This window comes from Colossoma macropomum, unplaced genomic scaffold, assembly GCF_904425465.1.
Source record: "Colossoma macropomum unplaced genomic scaffold, Colossoma_macropomum, whole genome shotgun sequence".
In the NCBI taxonomy this organism is placed as follows: Eukaryota; Metazoa; Chordata; class Actinopteri; order Characiformes; family Serrasalmidae; genus Colossoma; species Colossoma macropomum.
Genome location: NW_023494801.1, coordinates 33473515 through 33495931, shown reverse-complemented (window position 1 = coordinate 33495931; position 22417 = coordinate 33473515). Strand labels below are relative to the sequence as shown.

Here is a 22417-nt window from a genome sequence, read left to right as displayed (position 1 = left end):
TCTCTCTCTGTTCTGTTATCTCTCTCTCTCTCTCTCTCTCTCTCTCTCTCTCTGTTATCTCTCTCTCTCTCTCTCTCTCTCTCTCTCTCTCTCTGATCGTATATAAGCGGATGGGGTTGCAGGCTGAAGTCAGTCGACTCTGCATTTAGAAGAAAAAGCAGCTGCAAAAACTCCAAACTCCTCAGCCTACAGGCTTTATCTCTGCACGCGACTCACAGTAAGTCTCCTTTACGAGTTTTCATCTCTTCTTTCATTTGTTCTTTTCTCTGTTTCTGAGTTCGGTGACTAAAACTCTCTTTTACCAAGATTTGGCAACCCAAATGCTTCTCGTTTTGCTTGCATTTTGTGTTTTGTTGTTGTTGTAGTTGTAGTTTTTGTTGTTTCTTTGTTTTCTGTGTGAATGAACTGGCTGAACTTTCTTCTTACATCTATCATCTGGTTAGTTCAGAGTTTGGTCATTTTACCTTGAGACCTTCATTCTTTTCTAAGTTATTTGACACAAAAGTCATTTTTGCCAACTTTTGGCAACCCGGTGTGGTTTCAGGATCAGCTTCCCTCTTTTTTGTGTGAAGGACTCTTTCTTCTTCTCCATATCTCCACTGTTTATTTGGTGAAGATCAGCTTAAAAATCTTGATCCGGTTCTAAATTCTTTAACTACAAGCCACAAAATTTGCCAGCTTAGATTGGAAACTGCCAGCTGCGGTTCTTCAAAGGTTCTTTAGTGCAGGCAGCAATTATATACAGAACCTTGATATTTTAAAGAACCACTTGATTGTTTAAATCTTAAAAGTTTTTGTACAAAAAATTATGGTTCTTTAAGGGTTCTTTAGTGAAGACACTCAAAGAACCATTTGCATCATTAAAGTTCTTTGCGTTGTTAAACTGTTCTTCAGATTGATGGAGAATGTGTTGTAGATGGTTCTATATAACCTATATGAAAATAGTTCTATACGGCACCAAAAAGGGTTCTTCTATTGCTACGATGTCAAGCTTGTAGCCATAGAAGAACCCTTGTTTTGGTGCTGTATAGAACCATTTTCTTTACTAAAGATCCCTTGAAGAATGTACCCTTTAAATGTGTATATAAAGTAACATAACATTAAAAAAATATTAATTCAGTCACAGTTATTAATTTGAATGATCAATTTATGATATCAGCCACTATATGATATTGATTATTGGTTCTCGTATCAGTATTTGTTTGTGTGTTTGTTCTGCGTATCATATCCTGCCCAAACTCAACATCTTCACATTTTTATGGAAACAAACTGGCGGAACGTTGTGCATAAATAAGTGAACCCTGCAAGAAATCTAACACACTCGATCCAGATAAACTGAGAACCTCTGAAGCCACGCAGAGCTGGATCAGGTGTGGTAGATGTCGGTCAGTGCTGAGACTCTGCAGGGTGGATCTCCAGCTTCAGGGTGGTTCTCAGGTCTGTTAGTCCGTTCAGCACCACGGACAGCAGCTCCACCAGTCAGCCCTGCAGAGCAAACTCGTCCAGACCATAGTAATGAAAGGGGTTCTTCGGTTCCAGCCCACTCTGTCTACATATTTCAGTGTTCTTCCTGTTCTAGCTCGCCTGATTCAACTCATCAGCTCATTACCAAGCACTTACTCAAAGGGGAATTCCAAGAAAATTTTCAAAATTTCTGTATAATTCAGTGTTTAAGATGTAATCAGAGAGATTCAGAGTGGTTTGGTGTGAAATGGTTCAGATGTCTTTACAGTGGTGGTGATAGGAACCAGGGGTCGCCATGACTACAACACAGATATAGACATTTTATTTACTATCAAAACCACCAGTGAACCTACACGAGTCTTCTGAGTTTATATGGAATGTTGATGATGGAAAATAGTGGAAAATTGGACAAAAAAGCCATTTTCTTTGGAAACTATTTTTCCTTACGCCAAATTCCCTTAAATGAGGGTAAAATTGGTGAGTTCTAGCAGGAAAACACTAAAATGAGCACCACAAAGGGCTCTAATAGCGTATCAGTGCCTATTAAAAACATATATTTCGAATAGTAACTTTATAAATGAACAAAAAATGAAATGTCACATTGTACGTTTTGTTCATTTTGATTGGTCCATTCATCATGAATTGATCACATAATGTAAAGGACAGCTGGTGTTTTCAGTGGTTCACTCTTGAAGAAAGATTCCCAAAAGAGTTCTTTGAGTTATATTACAGAAGAACCACATATTTCTATAGTATACTATAGTTATATTGTAGAAGAACCACATTTGAAGAACCTCTTCAAGGTTTAGAAAACCTTCACATAATGTAAAGGTCAATTTAAGGGCTCTTCCTAGAACCTTTGCTTTAAAATAGTTCACACACCTTAATTGCGATACTCGTTTTTTAAAGAACCATCCTCCGAAAGAGCCTCCAGGGAACCAAAAGTGGTTCTTCTACACTCTTAAAAAGCATGGCTCTCTAAAAAGCTTTAACTCTTAGAAAGCAAGGTTCTCTAGTAAAGACCATGGTTCTATATAGAACCATGAACACTCAAATTTGTGCATGGTGAAATTGTTCTTCAGACTGATGAAAATGGGTTCTATTTAGCACCAAAAAGGGTTATGCTATATATTTTACGATGTCAAGCTTGTAGAACAATAGAAGAACGCTTTTTGGTGCTCTATAGAACCATTTTCATCAATCTGAGGAACCGTTTATCCAAGCAACGAACTTTTGAAGCATGCAAATTGTTCTTTCAGCATTCTTGGTTCTAAGTAGAGCCATTATATTACTAAAGAACCCTTGAAGGATCTTTTGTAAGAGTGTATGGCATCACACAGAGAGCAGGTGAAGGAGTTTCATTATGACGTTCATCTCTAAACCAGTGAGTTTATCAGAGAACAGAGAGACGTTCTCGCCTTTAACGCCACATGATTTTACTCCGAGTCATTTTGGAGCGTTTTTGTTTTCGTTCGTCACAAAATCATCACACAGTATAAAGCACAGATCATGTTTTTCGAATGGTGTTTGGAGCTTTTGGTCTGAAAATACACTTATTTTATATCTGACCGACTACAGGATGACCAGTTACTCTGCAGACTGGGGTGTTCAGACTTATTCACAGAGGTCCTGCAGGTCTTCATTCCAAACACACAGGATCAGACCGGACTCCACTCGTTTAATCAGTAGCTCTCAGTCTTAAACAGTTGACCAGATGTGGTCCTGCTTTGCTGGAATGAAACCCTGCAGCCACACCGGCCCTTTGTGGACAAGATCGGACACTCCTGATATAGACGATGACCGCAGAGATGAACGGACGCACGTTTCTTGCTCCTCTACTGGCTGCACACTTTCTGCTTTCTGCTTACTGAGTTTCAGTATTTAGCTGGACCGTTTTCCTCTTATTCAGTCGTCCTTTATCCAGATTGAAGATCTCTAACAGATTTTTTTTTTCAGAATTTCTTATTTTTTTTTAATTCTTTGCCTCATTTTACCTGAACAGACCACACTGGGCTGCTTCAGACCTCAATAAACAAATTTTCATTTTATTTTTTAAATGAGATTCAACTTTATTGCGCAGAGTAAGGGTACAAAGCCAATCAAATGCAGTTAGCATCCAACCAGAAACGCAAAATACAGTATTATTTACAGATGAGTGCAGGAAAAAGTACCATAGAAAGATGCTGTATGTTACAGTATGTACACTTGTGGACAGCTGAGAGTTACAGTACACAAACATTAAATTTCAGTGCTGTCGGAACAAAACCTGGTATCTCCATTTTTGTCATTTTTCAGTTTTTGACATAATTTGAAAATACCTGTTGTCCTTTACATTCTGTGTAAATTTCATGATGAATGGACCAAAAGAAATGACCCAAAATGAATTTAAAAAAAGTCTGGTTCCATTGACTTACATTAAAAGTAGAGTATGTTTTTTCCTTCTCCTGTAAAGTTACCATTTTGGAGATACGAGGTTTTCTTCCAACAGTGATATGTAACTTATATTGAATATTCTAATATGTTATATATTCTATCATATTGAAATGCATATACACAGAGGGAAAGTGGACAGAGAGTGCAAATGTAAGGTTGTATGTACAATCAAAACATCTGCCGTAGTGCCTTTGGATGGTTCTTTGAACAAGCATTATTGTGAATGAGATGTGTGATTTGGAAGAACCTCTTTAAAGAACCTCAGCACAATGTAAAGATTCTACGTATGTGAAAAGCTTTCCTAGAACTTGAACTAGAACTAGAAACGTGCATTTAATTACTTTACGATTGTCATTAAGAAATGTGTGAAAATGGTCTAAACCATTTGCTGGAGCTGGAAATGCTGATCCAAATATCTTAAAATCTAATTTTGTTAAATTATTTTACAAGTTTAACCCTTTAAATCTGTCTCTAATTCTGCACTCTCATCATTACAGGACCTCCACATTGGCTTCATAGTAGTTACTCAATAATTCATAGTGGAGTCATTTAGAGCGGATGTAGAATAATTTACTGAAGGTACTGAATAATTCATAGTAGACCGAACACTCGAATGAACACTCAAAGAACCCTTTGCATGATTAAAGGGTTCTCTGCATGGTGAAAGAATGTAGATATGGAATAATTTACAGAGGATATTGAACTATTAATAGTAGATACTGAATAATGAGAAGGATGTGCTGAATAATTCATAGTAGATACTGAATAATTCATAGTACATACAGAATCATTCATAATACATAATGAATAATTCATAGTAGATACTGAATCATTTATAGTATTTACTGAATAATTCATAGTAGATACAGAATAATTCATAGTGGATACTGAATAATTCATAGTGGATACTGAATAATTCATGGTGGATACTGAATAATTCATAGTGGATACTGAATAATTCATGGTGGATACTGAATAATTCATGGTGGATACTGAATCATTCATAGTAGCTACTGAATAATTCATAGTGGATACTGAATCATTCATAGTACATAATGAATCATTCATAGTAGATACTGAATCATTTATAGTATTTCCGGAATAATTCTTAGTATTTACTGAATAATTCATAGTACATACTGAATCATTCATAGTACATAATGAATCATTTATAGTAGTGAATCATTTATAGTATTTACTGAATAAATCATAGTGGATACTGAATAAATCATAGTAGATACTGAGTTAATCACAATGGTCACAGATATTAAAGTTGGGAGATGAGCTCTTGTGATTAATTCTGACCAAAATGTATCTGGTTTGTGATTCTCCTGAACAGATGACTGTCATGTTGAAGTCGTGGACGGTCGTGGCCGCCCTGCTGCTCTGCGTCCTCCTATATCTCGGCACCTTCGTGGACGCGTATCCTCCGAAACCAGAGAACCCTGGAGATGACGCACCTCCTGAAGAACTGGCCAAATACTACACGGCCCTGAGACACTACATCAACCTCATCACGAGACAAAGGTGAGCAACCACACCCACCCACCCCCCCCCAACACACAGTGAGTCACGCTCACACCACAATGGGACATTTTCATACTGTCTCATACGGTGAGGAAAGGCCGGCTGCAGATCATCGACGCCCGCGGCTCTCTCATGCATCACTGATGGTCATTTCCTGCTCGTCCTGCAGCCGTTTATACTCCCTCTCTCGCTCTGTGGCAGTGATATCACTCAGGACTGTAGCTGGAGCCCAAAATATCATTACAGGTCACTCTCACAGCACTGATGGCTCTCCTTCTCGCTATGAAAGCCCAGCAGATGCGCCCTGAGTGGTCCGGAATCCAATCCGAAACAAATTTTCTCCACCGGAGATCCATTTACGTGGCCCCCCAGGAGGGCTGACTTTATGTACACGTTTATGATTTCCGAATAGGTTCTTGACATTTAAAACAGAGACCAAGGCGCCTCTGTGTGCAGTAGGATTAGATTTATGAGTTCCGTTTACATGAGTTCTAGCTTCAAATGTGCAAATAATGGCACTCTGGCTTCTAATAACCGGCTTTAATATCAGAGCAAGCAGAAGAACGAGGAGATGGTTCCTCTACACAGGACGCCGGATGCACAGCCTGTCCATTCTGAATAAGATCTACAGTAAATTCTTCAAAAAAGGGTTCAGCTTTGTTAAAAGCTTGACAATTTTCTGTGTTATATAGAACAGTTTTCAAAAAGGTTCTGTATGGAACCTTATACAACACATTCTGTTTCAATCTAAAGATTCATTTCACCATCCAAGGAACTATTGAAGTACACAAATGGTTCTTTAAGTGTTTATGGTTTTATATAGAACCACTGTTTTTACTAAAGAACCGTTTTTTTTGAGAGTGTAGAAGAACCACTTTCGGTTCCCTGGAGGGCCTTTGAGTAGATGGTTCTTTAGAGAACCAGTATCCTAAATAAGATGTATGAACTATTTGAAAGGTTCTAGGAAGACCTTTTCATTACGTTACGAAAAGGGTTCTTTGACTGTTCATGGTTCTATATAGAACCATTGTCTTTACTAAAGAACCCTTGAAGAGCCATCTTTTTCAAGAGTGTATAAGAACCATTTTTGGTTCCCTGGAGGCCCTTTCGGTGAATGGTTCTTTAAAGAACAAGTATCCTCAATAACATGTACAAACTATTTTAAAGCAAAGGTTCTAGGAAGACCTTTTCAGTACGTTACGAAAGGGTTCTTTGACTGTTCACAGTTCTATATAGAACTGCTGTCTTTACTAAAGAACCCTCGAGGAACCATCTTTTTCAAGAGTGTAGAAGAGCCACTTTTGGTTCCCTGGAGGCACTTTCAGAGGATGGTTCTTTAGAGAACCAGTATTGTAATTAGATGTGCAGACTATTTTAAAGCAAGAAGAACCCTTAAATGGACCTTTACATTATATGAAGGTTTTTTTAAACTTTGAAAAGGTTCTTCAAATGTGGTTCTTTCGGAACCAAAAATGGTTCTTCTATGGTATAACTCAAAGAACCTTTTTTCTGTAGTCTTTCTTTGAGAGTGAACTATTGAGAACATCCCTACAGTGCGTCACACTGGAAGCCTCGAAGGCCGAAAATGTTCTTAGCCGTGAAGTGGTACCATTTTCCTGCAGCCAAAGACGTCAGTCCAGTCCAGACAGCCTCATAGCTGCAGTGCAGCGTCACCCAAGCGGCCGGTCCGGGCAGCAACATAGCTGTGATGTAACATCACTTAGGCAGCCGGCCCGGTAGGCCTCCTCGCCTCAGGGTAGCGCTGCTCACACAGCCAAACCCTTCCGATCCTGACAGCCCCACAGCTGCAGCCTAGCGCCATCCAAGCAGCCCACAACCAGCCACACAGCTGTGATGTAGTGTCGATCCGTTCCCCAGTCCAGAGAGCCTCGTAGCTGCAATATAGCGTCACTCAAGCAGCAGCTCCAGGCCACATCATAGCTGTGTGTGGACTCTGTATCCCTCAAAGGGGAACCGATTTTGCGAAACTACTTAATCATTCAGTGGTTTAGATGTAAACAAAATCATTCAGAGAGTCAAAATTGTTCACCATTACAGCACTAAGAACTGGACGTCCAGAGAATTTAATGGCTCCAAAAGCTACATCCTGTTAGGTTATTGCACAAAATGGTTGTGAATGCATTGCTTGATACCTGAGACACAGGTTTGATAGTGTTGTTATAAAGTTTTGGCCTAAAACATATTAGAACACGAGGATTTCTGGGACTTGTAAAGTATTTTCTCAATTTATTTTTGTATCCTGGTGCTTCTCAGTTCACCACCACTCTGAACAGGTAACCAGCGAGGTGCAACCGTGATCTATTGCTATGACTGCGTACGACACAATGCTGCCAACCCAAACAACACAAAAGGCTGATTAGTAAGTTACTCACATCAGCTCAGTTTTGCTGACCGTGCGACGCTGCGCTGCCACCCCAAACAACACAAAAGGCATGCAGGGCGGAGGGGTACATGCAGGGTGTTGTAAGGAAAAAATAGTCCCCAAATAGAATGTATTTTTTGAATTTAGCACTATTTTACCATCATCAGTGCGACATATAAAACCATATAAGACACATAGCTCACTGGTCATTCTGTAGAGCAGATAAACTGGTGATATTTGTAATATAGACATACAGACGTCTGGTTACTATAATAGTGGACAGTTCTGACTCGATAAGTTTCTCTAGAAAGGCACATTTCACACCAAACCACTCTGAATGATTATGTTAACATCTAAACCATTAAATGATTAAGTAACTTTGCAAAATCGGTGGAGTTCCCCTTTAATGGCTGGCTCTGGCTCTGTTGGGTCAGGACCCCTGAGTCAGGATTCGAGAGCTGTGCTCCAGCTTCTTATTAGGCTGAGTGGGGTTTCTGTGAAGCTTGTCAAACCTAGCAACGGTTGCTATGAAAGAGCACATTAGCATACATAGGCTGCCTACAGTGGAAGACTGAATTGGAAGAATTCTTGCTGAGTCTCAGACCGTCCGGCAGAGTGACCCACATAAGACGCTTATATAACCTCTGCAGAATTTACCGTGACCGAAAACGATTTTTCAGAAAGGCCATAATCATAAATCCGTCCACTCCGGTGCCCCTCATTCTGAAGCGTATGGACGGGCGGTCAGTCGTGACTCCATCAGATAACGGCGTGTCTGTTCATATTGTAATGCTCAGCGGGACGCAGGTGGGACTCGGCAGCGGCGCCGCTTCAGGAGCCCCTGCCATATCAGCTTTTCCTCAGGTGGCCTGATGTGGCCCGCAGGCGAGAGCGCAGGAGGAATTTGAGCATAAAATTGCTTTATCAGTGAGAGCGCTGACCCCGCAGCTCGGAGCGAGAGAGCATTTTGAGGTCCGATTTAGAACAGAGCAGAAACTTTATGGTCAGATTCACTGCATTTACATGTACTTCAGTTATAGCTGGTGTCTTTTCCATTAGAATAGAAGCAAATGGGTCAACAGCGTGATGTGCAGCTTTTTGGATCCAATTTCCTATTAAATAATTTAACAAATATGTGATAAATATCACATTATTCTACAATATTGCTGCTGCTGGAACAAACCTTGTATCCTCAATTTGGTCATTTTTCTTTTTTTTTACATAATTTCATAATAATCTTTACACTATGTTTAAATTTCATGATGAATGGACAGAAACTGACCAAAATGCCCTAAAAATACTGTAACGTTGACTTACATTGAACCTTTAGAATGTTTTTGTCTTCTCCTGTAAAGATGTTGGAGACGAGGTTTTGTTTGATATGTAAATACATTTTAAATGCATGAATTTCCTCAAATGTCACGTGGCGCAACTGACAGCAAAGGACTTTTATTCTGAAGTGCAGTTGAGAAAGAGTTTCCAGTGTGTTGCATCAAAATAATGCGTAATAAAGCTTTTTGAAGAGCAAAGGTTTGTCAGAGGGTCCAAGTACAAAGACTAGTTTGTGTACGTTTTCAGTGGTAAATACATTTAAAATATAATATTTTTAATAATTTAATGTGTGGCGGCACCATTTGACATTTTCTGGGTGGCAAAAATTACCTTTTGAATTAAAATGTATTCCTTAAATTATTATTTACACCATATTGATTAAACAAATATCAACATGTTGAATATATATATTAAGAACCCTTTTACAGTGCAAAACGACTAGTTTGTATATATGTATGTGTATATATGTATATATATATATATATATGAACCATGAACACTCAACCCTTTGCATCATTAAAGGGTTCTTCATATTGATGGAAAATGTACTGTAGATGGTTCCATATAGAACCTTTTCTGAAAAGGGTTCTATACAGCACCAAAAAGGATTCTTCTATTGTCACAATGTCAAGCTTGTAATAATAGAAGAACTCTTGGTAACACTTTACTGTAGGGTGCTGTTCATAAGGCAATATGACACCTACATAAGCTTGTCATGACGACTGACATAACCCTACATAAATGTTTATAAATGCTTATTCCAATAAGCACCATTCGTTATAAAGGTTATATTTGCCCGTGTTGATCACAGTTAGCTAACGTAGCCTTTAAGACAGATGCTGCCTATGGGAATAAGCATTTATAAGCATTTATGTAGAGTTATGTCAGTTGTCAAGACGAGCTTATGTAGATGTCATGTAGCCTTATGAACAGCAGCCTACAGTAAAGTGTTACCGAACTCGTTTTGGTATTATAAAAAGCCCTACAAAAAGGTTCTATATAGCACCGTAAAAGAGTGAGGAACCACTTAAACATTGAGTGTTCATGGTTCTATGAAGTTCCACAAATGGGTTCTTTGAGTGATTTCACAAAATAACCACCCTAAAAATATTTGAGGAAGATATTTGTGAGTGTGAAGAACCTTTTACAAGCTAAAAGAACCTTCACATAATATAAAGGTTCTTTACCAATTTAAGAATCTTTACATCATGTGCAGGTTCTCAAACGTTTTACAATAATACCTGTCTAAAGAACTCTCCTTTGAAAGGTTCTTTAGGGAACCAAAAGTGGTTTTTCTATGGCATCATGCAAGGTACCTTTTTCTGGCACCTTTTATTTAGTGTGTAGTACCAAACAAAGGGTTCTGTGATAGCAAAACCCTTTTTGGTGCTATGCAGAATCATTTCTTTCAAAGCTTCTTTGAAGAACCATAGCAGGCTTTCCATCGTGGAGAAGAGCTGTTCAACCATGCAGAGAAACATTTATGCATTCAAATGGTTCATAGTTCTAGATACAATGATTGGTTTTAATAAAGAACACTTTTATTTACCTTTTATTGAAATAGAACGTTTACATTATGTGGAGGTTCTTAAAACTTTAAAAAGGTTCTTCACACTTCTACAAAAAAGGGTTCTTTAAAAAAACATCCACCGAAAGGTTCTTTAGAGATCCAAAAGAGGTGCAATCGATTCAAGTGGGAAAGTCTTTTGGGTTCCATGTGGCACCTGAGTTTTGAGAGTGTTAGTCTCAATGTTTCCTCACTCGCGTTCCACCAGCCCAGCCCAGACCAATTAAAGCCCTCCTCGGCTCTCAGCGCTGTTGCTGTCAGATTAGTTGCAGGTTCTTCACGTCACTGCGGTTCCTCAGGCTGACCCGTATCAGGGGCTCTGGACTGTAACGCTGCTCCACCTTCATCTGTGGAGATGAAGCTCCATTATAGCTTCATGTTCTGTGTGATTTGAGATCACGAGTGAAAAAATGACCGTGTTCCTGCCAGCCGGACCGGTCAGACGGAGAGACGGGGGCTGACCGCACACTCACTCACTCTCTCCCTCTCTTTTCTCTTTTTCCTGCTTTCTTTCTTTCTTTCTTCTTTCTTTCTTTCTTTCTTTCTCTTCTCCTCACTGTTTCTCTTTTCTTTCCTACTTTCTTTCTCTTTCTCTCTTTTCTCTCGCCACTGTTTCTCTTTTCTTTCTTTCTTTCTTTCTTTCTTTCTTTCTTTCTTTCTCTTCTCTCTCTACTGTTTCTCTTTTCTTTCCTGCTTTCTTTCTCTTTCTTTCTCTCTTTTCTTTCTTTCTTTCTTTCTTTCTTTCTTTCTTTCTTTTCTTTCTCTCTCCACTGTTTCTTTCTTTTTTTTCTTTCTTTCTTTCTTTCTTTCTTTCTTTCTTTCTTTCTTTCTTTTCTCTCTCCACTGTTTCTTTCTTTCTTTCTTTCTTTCTTTCTTTCTTTCTTTCTTTCTTTCTTTCTCTCTCTTCTCTCCACTGTTTCTCTTTTCTTTCATTCTTTTTCTTTCTTTCTTTCTTTCTTTCTTTCTTTCTTTCTTTCTTTCTTTCTTTTCTCTCTCCACTGTTTCTTTCTTTTTCTTTCTTTCTGTCTTTCTTTCTCTCTCTTCTCTCCACTGTTTCTCTTTTCTTTCATTCTTTTTCTTTCTTTCTTTCTTTCTTCCTTTTGTTCTCTCTCTTCTCTCTCCACTGTTTCTTTCTTTCTTTCTTTCTTTCTTTCTTTCTTTCTTTCTTCTCCACTGTTTCTCTCTTTTCTGTCTTTCTTTCTTTCTTTTGTTCAATCTCTTCTTTCTCCACTGTTTCTCTCTTTTCTGTCTTTCTTTCTTTCTTTCTTTGTTTCTTTCTTTCTTTCTTTTGTTCTCTCTCTTCTTTCTCCACTATGTCTATCTTTTCTTTCTTTCTTTCTTTCTTTCTTTCTTTTTCTTTCTTTTTCCTTTCCTTTCTCTTGCTATTTCTCCCTCTTTTTCTCTGTTTTCTCCCTCTTTTTCTCTGTTTTCTCTCTCTCTCTCTCTCTCTCTCTCTCTCTCTCTCTCTCTCTCTCTCTCTCTCTCTCAGGTATGGTAAGAGATCTACTCCAGAGGGAGTGATGGCTGACCTGCTGTTTGGAGAAAGTAACGAGCACAACCAGCGGTCGAGGTGAGTCCACTAACAGCAGATGATCCTCAGCAGAGCATTTCCCTTATAAACTCGTCACGAGACTCTAAAAGAACTGAAAGAACGAGAAAAAGAACGAGAAAAAGAACGAGACTGAACTGCGTCCAAACGTAGCTTTGATACAAAATACAAAACGTCCCAAAGTAACAGTGTTAAATAAACAGCATCTCGAGATCAGTGATTAAACCCCTGTGACGATGCTAATGTCTGTTAACAGTGTCTGTTAGCGTACCTGTGGGGTTCTAGTAGTGCGTTAACACTAAGCTAACGGTGATGCACATGAACATTTGTGGCCGTTTTAGATTAAACTCAGACATTAGAGGTTTGTGTCAGACATTAATATTTATATCTGAGTCTGTATGTATCAGATATATCTGACTAAGAGCTGCTTTACCCTCCTAACAACTAACCAGAACCTGCTTAGACCACAACTCAAACACAGTATCTAGAACCTAAGGACTAGAGGCCTCTCTCTCTCTGTCTTTTTGTCTTTTTCTCTGTTTCTTCGTTCCTTCCACTCTTTCTGTGTCTCTCACTCTCTCATTCTCTTATTCTCTCTTCTCTGTCTTTCCTTTTTCCCCCGCTCTCTCTCTGTTCTCTCTGTCTCTCTCTCTCTCTGTCTTTTTCTTGTTTTCTCTCTCTTCTTTCTGTCTTTCCTTCTTTCTTTCTCCCTCTGTCACTCTCTTGTTCTCCTTTTCTCTCTTCTCTGTCTTACCTTCTTTCTCCCTCTCTCTCTCTGTTCTCTCTCTCTTCTCCCTCCGTCTCTGTCTCTCTCTTTTTCTTTTTTCTTCCACTTCTTCTTTCTTTCTCCCTCTCTTTACTTTCTCTCTCACTCTCACTTGCTATTTCTCCTTCTTTTTCTGTCCTCTCCCTCTCTCTCTTTCTTTCGTTATTTCTTCCACTCTACCTCCCCTATCTCTCTCTCCCTTTCTCTCACTCTCTCTTTCTCTCTCTAGAAGGCCTATACTGACCTTTTCTTTCACAAAATCTGTTGATTCCTCTGTCGCCTCCTAATTATGTTGGTAGTTAATCTAATGTGCAAGGCCTTCAGTTCAGCTCCTGAAGTCCTGACCAATGAGAGAGCGCGCTCAGCCGTAGCTACCATAGACACCACAGAGATAAACTTTCCAAAGCATTTCAATATTTTAAGCCTGTTGTTTCCGACTAAAACTTAATATTGAAATAAGAATATTTCTACAGCTGTTACAGAGATTAAAAACAAGCATAATGATTGTGTTAAATAAAAATGAACCCATTCCTGGAGAGACCCTCGGGGCCCCCCACTGCTGATTAGTTATAAAAGCACTCTGGAAATGCAAATGTGCAAAACTCTACAGTCTTCAGACCCAAATTACATGCAGGTTTTTTCAGATACAAGTTACAAAACAGTCATTTCGGGTATCTCCTACTAAAGCATGTATGAGAGCCTCTGTCCCTGCTGGGCAGGAGATGAAGCTCTTTCCAGGAAAGCGAACCCAAAGCGCGGAGCCGCTTCTCGCGGGGCGGCCGTGTGAATAGCCGAGAGGGGTTTGCGTGGATGTGAACGGTTGAGAGGAGAGTGACTGATGAATTTTTCACACCTGTAAGCAGAGCAGGGACAGATGGGATCGCTCCTCTGCTCCCTGCGCCCGTCAGGACGGCAGTGGGTTTGAGGACGTGACGCACGCTGAATAACTGAGAGGCCCTGACATTTAACACTCGATTTAATTAGCCCTCAGATCCGCAGGAAGCGGCGCGGAGGAGAAAAGGCTGAAACACTGCGGAGGAGAATGTTAAAGGAAAGCTTCTCTGAATGGCCTTTTACCGGCCATCTGACTTACTCAGATCCACTCGGCTCATGAGAGGGGATACGTTAAAGGAGAACTCCACCAATTTTTTAAAGTTTCTATATAATTACAAGGTTGAGATGTAAACAGAGTCATTCAGAGTGGTTTTTGGTGAAATGCTCCACTTTGGAGAAACTTACCGAGTCAGATTTGTTCACAGTGGTGGTGATAGGAACCAGACGTCCAAAGAGTTTAAAGGGTTATTTTACTCCCCAGTTCATAAAGTCCATAAGTGGAAACTAAACTGCAAAAACAGCTCGTGTTGAATTTCTGTGACGTCATAAATAAACAGTGCATCAATTTAGCCTAGAGCAGTTTAGCCCCGCCCACTTGTATTTAAGTTATAAGGAGCGTTTCAGCCCTGAGCAAGGCAGCCAATCAGAACAGAGCTCATCTGCATATATCAGTCTTAAAGGCACAGCAACAAAAACAGCCCGTTTCATTCTAAGGGAAATAGAGAGGTCATGTAGAATGAATATGAGTGTGTTTGGAACATAAAATCAAATCAAACTCAAAATAAATGTCATAAACACTCAACAGACTGTTAGTAACAATTCATTTATTATTAATCCATTAACAACATATTAATAATATAGCAGCCGTGAAAACATTCAGTAGATTGTCAGAAGACTTTTAACTAACTGTGTAAAAAAATGTTTAGAATCTGCTGAATTCAGATTAACTTCAGGGTTGAGGTTAGGGTTAGGGTTAGGATTAGGGCCAAGGTGAGGATTAGGATTAGGTTTTGGTTTGATGTTAAGATTAGGGTTAGGATTAGGGCCAAGGTGAGGATTAGGATTAGATTTAGGGTTAACGTTAACGTTGAGGTTAGGATCAGGGCCAAGGTGAGGTTTAGGATTAGATTTAGGGTTAACGTTAACGTTGAGGTTAGGATTAGGGCCAGAGTGAGGGTTCGGATTAGGTTTTGAGTTGAGGTTAATGTTAGGGTTAGGGTTAGGAGTAGGGCCAGAGTGAGGTTTAGGATTAGATTTAGGGTTAACGTTAAGGTTGAGGTTAGGATTAGGGCCAGAGTGAGGGTTCGGATTAGGTTTTGGGTTGAGGTTAATGTTAGGGTTAGGGTTAGGAGTAGGGCCAGGGTTGTACAGGGTATACCTATACAACATTTCATCACTTTAAAGCGCTCATATAATGTAATAAAATTATTCTCCCTTTTTTAGTTTCAAGTTTAATGTACACTGAAAAAAATGTTGTTTCCACTTAAAAAAGTTGCCCTAAAGTTTTGAGTTAACTGAATTCCTAATAGTAAGTTAACAGAATAAGTATCTGTGTTTTATAACATATCAAATTATTATTTGACGTTCAAATAACTCAAAATTTGAAGACATTTAAGGCAGTTTTTGGCAGTCTCAAAACACTGTTCACCCCCTGAGGTCCATAAGGTCCATATAAGGAAACTAAACTGCTCAAAACAGCCCACTCATTCTGTCTGTTCCCCAAGCTGGGTATGCTTAAAGGGCCTTCATCTCCATGGAAATCTGGAGCTCCAGAATTAAAGGGGGGCCAGCATGCTTGCAGTTAAGCCCCGCCCACTCGCACTGAAGTTATAAAGAGTGTTTCAGCTCAGACTGCTTTTTGAATGATATCTGAGGAAACTGTAGGAATGTAAGTGTTAAGCAGTCGTTCTCTTTCTCTTCCAGATACGAAGACTCTTACGCATGGTGATGGTCAGTAGCGTCCACTCTGCTCTCCTGTGCCTCCACAGAAAACCCGCAGAAAGCATACGTTTCAACCGAATACACTCGTTCCATCCGTCTCTCCAGCTGCTCCTCATCGACGCGGAGCAGCTCCACCGTCCCTCATTCAAACTGTACATAATTTATTACTGAACACAGAATATTCATGAGAATATGTGCGTGTACACTTCACTGTGTCTTACAGAGGACATATTCTTTACTGTTTGTAAATATGACTGTGATTAAAGATGTTACTTGATGACGTGCCATCTGAACTGCTCTGCCTCCAAAATACATCCTACATTCTCTCGTGTTTAGTGTGAAATGATTTCAGTACAGCAATGAAAGATAAAAAACCATGAATGTGTTAATGTAAAATTGTCATGACTGGGCTGTATTTCTGAAGATCTAACCCAGGGGTCGGCTATATGTGGCTGCCCTGTTGTGGCTCCACAGCAGAATTAGATCTGTAGGTAAAAATAAAATAATCCTCCTTTACAGTAAAATAAAGCTCTGCTGATCGTTCAACACAGTTTAACAATAAATGAACTGCTAATTAACCCTGTAACCCTGAAGATCAGCGCAGACTGCTGGTCACCATAGCAACACAGACAACAGTCTCGCCTAACTAGTATCTAACGAAAAGGCAAAGAGGAAGATTAAAGACGAACATCGATAATTTGGAGATGAATGGACTTATATGTGTTTATAATCACTCCAGCTGGTTTCCTGATACGTTTAATCTGCAACGAGAAACTGACAAACACTAAAAAGTTGTGAGGCTGAAGTCGCTTTCATTCACCAGCATCTTGTTCGAATTTTCTCATTCCACCTTAAATGACGCAGCAGTTATATTCTGGCGCCTCAGGCACCATTTAAGGTGGAACGGGGAAAATTCAAACAAGAAGCTGGAGAGTAAGAAGCGACTTCAGTCTACAAAAAGTCGAACACTGAGAGACATTTTACAAGAAACTGTTCTACTTTTGTGGAAAAGTTTCCTGCTGGAGATGCGAGAAAAGCAGCTATAGCTGAGTTAAAGCTTAAAGCAGAGCAGAGTAAGTCTGCTTTTTGTTTATATTATATTTTTAGCCTGTACTAGGACATTATTACGTACAGAAACACATTTACAGCCAAGATGGTAAAATGGACATAAAATGTTGTGGCTCCCAAAAGGGGTTTGATTTTTGTTGAAGGGACAAAATGGCTCTTCTTTAGCTTTTGGATTGTGACGCCTGATCTAAGCCAAACCAGCCTGTGTAGAACACAGCGATGTACACAAGTCCAAGTCTCTCAAGCAGTGAATTTTAGTTTAGTCTGGTTATCAGCTGCAGACAGTGCATTGTATAAAATTAATCCCAAACTTACCACCTGTCAGATTCTACATGGCTTCAAATAATGAACTTTTATAGAAGAACATTCAGTCTGTTTTAAGGAAGAGAGGAAACACAATTTGAAACGGTTCACTAGCAAGTAGTGTATGTAGCATTCTAGCTAGCTAGCACAACATCTTATCCAGTTTGAACTACAGTAAGTAAACTTCAGCTAAATTAGCTGTTGAGCTAGCTAGCATACTTGCTATCCAAACTACAGACTAACCAACCCATTCAAGCTGTTTTGACTGTTTCCCTTAACCAGCATATCACTGTTTCCGAAAAAAACCACCACGTTTCACACTTTTTTACAGAATTTGAAAACACTTGCTGCCCTTTACAACATGCTAAAGTTTCATGATGAATGGATCAATAGAAAAGCTCCAACAACTTCCGTTCAAAGCTAAGTATGTTTTTTTCCTTCTCCTTTGGGGATACGAGGCAGTGATATGTTATGTTTTTGATGTTGGTATGCTGGTCAACCAGCATGTCTATGCTGAGTGACCAGCTAAACCGGCATAGACCAGTTTAGACCAGTATAAACCAGCCTAGGCCAGAATGGAATTCATGCTGGTTTCTCAGCAGGGTGTGTTCAGCACTTCACTCTGCCCTTCACACTGAAGGTTTTCTTTAATGAAAGGCTGCATTAGAGCAGCGTAGCAGGGATGACTGTGTGTGACTGTAGCTAAAGGGGCAGGTAAAGTCGCACAGGAAGGCTTGGAAAGAAAAGATTTTATTTATTTACCGTATTAAGGCTGACAGATCCAATTTGAGTTGAATTGTGAGCCCAAGTCACGACTCGAGTCCGTACACTCTTAAAAAAGTCTTATTTTTCAATAAAAGACAATGGCTTTATTTAGCACCAAAAAGGGTTCCTCTATTGTTTCAAACTTGACATCATAACAATAGCAGAACCATTTTTGGTGCTATATATATCAAATATGAAACCTCAGGCTCAAAAATTGTATCAGACCTGTGTATTGCTTGTATGGTAAAGTGCGTATCGTTCCACTGCTGCATTATACAGCAGCTTAATGCACAACACAGTATGACACTGCACAGAAATGAGGTTTCAGTACATGTCATACACACACATGCACAGTCAGAATGATGCTGGTGCGGTACTGATGCTGTACTGATGCTGCACTGATGCTGTACTGATGCTGCACTGATGCTGTACAGATGTGGTACTTATGTTGTACTGTACTAATGCTCTATAGATGCAATATAGATGCAGTATTGATGCTGTACCGATGCTGTACTAATTCTGTACTGATGCTGTACTGATGCAGTACTGATGCTGTACAGATGTGGTACTGATGCTGTACTAATGCTGTACTGATGCTGTACTGATGTGGTACTGATGCTGTACTGATGCTGTACTGATGTGGTACTGATGCTGTACTGATGCTGTACTGACGTGGTACTGATGCTGTACTGATCTGGTACTGATGCTGTACTGGTGCTGTACAGATGTGGTACAGATGCTGTACTGATGTGGTACTGATGCGGTATTGATGCAGTACTGATGCTGTACTGTACTGATGCTGTACTGATGCAGTACTGATGTGGTACTGATGCTGTACTGATGTGGTACTGATGCGGTACTGGTGCTGTACAGATGCTGTACTGATGGTGTATTAATGCAGTGCTGATGCTGTACTGTACTGATGCAGTACTGATGCTGTACTGATATGGTACTGATGCAGTACTGATGCAGTACTGATGCTATACTGATGCGGTACTGATATTGTACTGATGTAGTACTGAATGCAGTACTGATGCTGTACTGATATGGTACTGATGCAGTACTGATGCTATACTGATGCGGTACTGATATGGTACTGATGTAGTACTGAATGCAGCACTGATTCTGAACTGATGCAGTACTGATGCGGTACTGATACAGTACTGACGCTGTTCTGATGGTGTACTGATGCAGTACTGCAGCACTGGCAGTTCGTGACCAGTAGGTGTCTCTCTTCATCAGGTGTAAATGCTCCTCATGACTAATTTCTAATCAGCGCTGCATCCTGAGGGTCCTGCATATTGAACAAAACCCCACCTGCTTCATTAAAGCCTACTCAGACACTCAGCACAATATTCACTCGTTTACAATTCATTTATTCACCCATTTCTGATCAAGGCTCTTTATTTCCTTGATCTTATTTTGACTCTACCTGCTGTTCTTTTATACTTTTCATCAATTAGGCAGTAACTTTTAATTAACCCTTTAAAATCACAGGCTTATTACATACTAAGGCTTATTATTCAGCCACTACAGGGGCTTCAGTGCAAACTGGCTGAGCTATTCTTAGGTGTTAGGAGTATGTAATAAAACTGGACATGTAAACAGTTAAAACACTCTAATGTGAATGTTTAAAGCTCAGCCTAAAGATCTACTGTTTATTATATTCTTTCTTAGAGCCGTATGTAAAAGTTTGAAGCCCATCGTTCAGTTCCACGTTTTGTTGATTTGATTTTGTAAGTGGGAAAAATTTAATTATTATTATGTTTTTGGATCCTTTAAAGGGAAGAAGCCCAAACTTGGTAACTTTGTATATATATATATATATATATATGTATATATATATATATATGTTTTCACTCTTTTTGACTTCTTTGACATTAAATCAACAACACGTGGAATTTGACCAGGGGTGCCAAAACCTTTGCATTTGGCTCTATCAATACAATAATCACTTACACAATAATACAGTACAATAAAAACTTAAAAACCGGGTTTAAAGAGTACAGACTATTCACCAAAAGGCACAGCGGGGTCCAGAAATCTGAGATTCAATCTTAATCTTAAAGATTTAATCTTTAAAATTAACAACTGAAATTTTTATAAATTTGATAAATGTAAAACAAAGAAAAACTGTAAGAGGTGAAATAAAAAGACTCTCCACTACTTCTGGGTCACTATTCAAATTTAAGCAAATCAGTGATGCTGACCGCGTAAAGGCCGTTGTACAAAAAGGTCAGATTTGTTTTTCAATTTTCATCCTTCCGGTGAAGCTCCTGTTCAGGCGACTCTGAGGTGGATTTAATTTACTGATCAGAGGATTTTACACCAACCTCTGGAGTCCAGCTCGAGTGCCCACTGTCATTGAAGCAAAAGGGGGACGTGCTGTACTGACAAATACAGACATTCATGTAAATATTTCAGAGATTCTACACTTCACTCAAACTGTTGTGCTGATAGTAGAGTTTATGATTTAGAAGTTGTATTATATTAGAAAAGAATGCAACATAGAGGCGTTTTGACGAGTGCTCTCAGACTTTTTGACACCACTGCAATGTAATTGAGAATCTCAGTGTTTAAAGTTCAACCTTTTGTATTATTTAGTATTATTCACTTGCTTTAAGTGACTTTATTAAGTGAAATTATCTCACTACGTTATTTAAGAAATGTACTTGAAACCAGCAAAATTATCTGCCAGTATAGTGAAATATACATACATACATACAGACATCATCTAAACCGCTTATCCTTCTGGGTCACGGTGGGGTGCTGGAGCCTATCCCAGCTGTCATTGGCCGGAAGGCAGGATACACCCTGGACAGGTCGCCGGTCCATCGCAGGGCAGACAGACATACACATTCACACCTAGGGGCAATTTAGCACATCCAATCAGCCTGACTGCATGTCTTTGGACTGTGGGAGGAAACCCACACAGACACGGGGAGAACAGACAAACTCCACACAGAAATGACCCTGGTCGCCCGGCCGGGAATCGAAGCCAGGCCCTTCTTGCTGTGAGGCGACAGCGCTACCCACTGCGCCACCGTGCCGCCCTATAGTGAAATAATTTTACTAAATAAAATCACCAAAAACAAGTAATTACTGTCTAGAAATCAGCTAAATATTCTTTTAATCAGTGCACGACCATCTAAAAATGGGCAATATTAGATGTATTGACTTGATTTAAGATCATTTCACTTGACAAGACCCTATTTTTGCAGAGTGGAAGTTAACAGAACTAGATTTAGTAACCTTGGAGCTTTTCTACTGAATCATTCCTCATGAAATTTTAGTATGCTGTAAGGCCAGGTGACATAAATGCTGTAAACAAGTATAAAATGACAAAAACAGAGAAAGAAAATTTTGTTAACAGCAGCGATATTAGTATGAATATTTGAAGGCGCCAAAGAGAGCATTTATACGGCATTTAGATTGTTCTCTGATGTCTATATGAGGTATGTGACCAGCTGTGGTTTTAAATGGTCAATTACAATTTGATTTGGGCCTAGAATGAAACAAGCTGTTTTCCCCTTTTTTGGGAGCTCATGAACAATCTGGTGAGCTCTGCTCTGATTGGCCGGTTTACAGCAAGGTGCCTAGATGGCTCACATAGAAGCAACATGTTGAAATAGCCCCAATAATATCTGGCTGCAGAGCCGCAGATCCACAGTTTCTCACCAGCAGGTTCAAGCCAGTGGTGTTCAGCACATGTGTTGACCCTTGTTTAGTTTTTTCTAAGCGAGTTTTAGGCTAACGTTAATTAACGTTTCAGTCGATTTATGTGGGTTTCCAATACATTTGTGATAAATTTGCATTGGGCTACTGTTAGATTTTAAGCTTTAGGCTAAAACAAACTTTGGTTTGAACACATATAGAGATTCACAGGGTAAATACTACACAAACTACAGCTTATGTGGCTCTGGGTTATCTAACGGGTTATACAGACATACAGCTCAGTTAATTCACCCCTAATACGGGGCTTTATGTGTACATTTACATTACATGTGCAGGAATAACACTTAAACTGAGCATAATATTAAACTTTACGCTAAAACAAACTTTAGTTTTTGAACGTATCACTGCTGTAAAAAAAACATAGAAACCATGGAGTGTTTCTCTTTGTTTCTGACGGTTTTGTATTCGCATATTGGCAGCGGTATCTGTTCCTGCATGCTAATAATGCATGACGACACATGCGACCAGCACGAACAGTCGCTGTTTACATCAGAGACATTATAGACGAGACCTGCCGCTGGCTGAAATATGAATGGGAACGCTCTTAACACTCAACTTTCCTATCAGGACTTTGTTTGCACGGTACCCTGCGCATGCGCTCCACTGGCCTGAAACCGCAGGAGTGAAACTGCGGGTGTAAATCTGCAGCTCTGCAGCTCTGCAGTCAGGCCCTTCTCTGAAATAGACACAGTCACGAAAATAAAATGAGCCCCTTTGTAAAATAAGCTGGTCCTCATACTGTTTAGTCAG

General features: G+C 39.5%; 1 protein-coding gene across 1 annotated transcript; it reads left to right on the top strand.

Moving 5' to 3' along the window:
- Positions 1–115: 115 nt before the first annotated feature.
- pyya (peptide YYa) lies at positions 116–16081 on the top strand. The gene is made up of 4 exons (XM_036589662.1): positions 116–217; positions 5237–5424; positions 12196–12276; positions 15779–16081. The coding sequence occupies exons 2-4, from the start codon at positions 5237–5239 to the stop codon at positions 15801–15803; spliced, it is 294 nt and encodes a 97-aa protein (XP_036445555.1). The 5' UTR covers positions 116–217; the 3' UTR covers positions 15804–16081.
- Positions 16082–22417: the final 6336 nt, after the last annotated feature.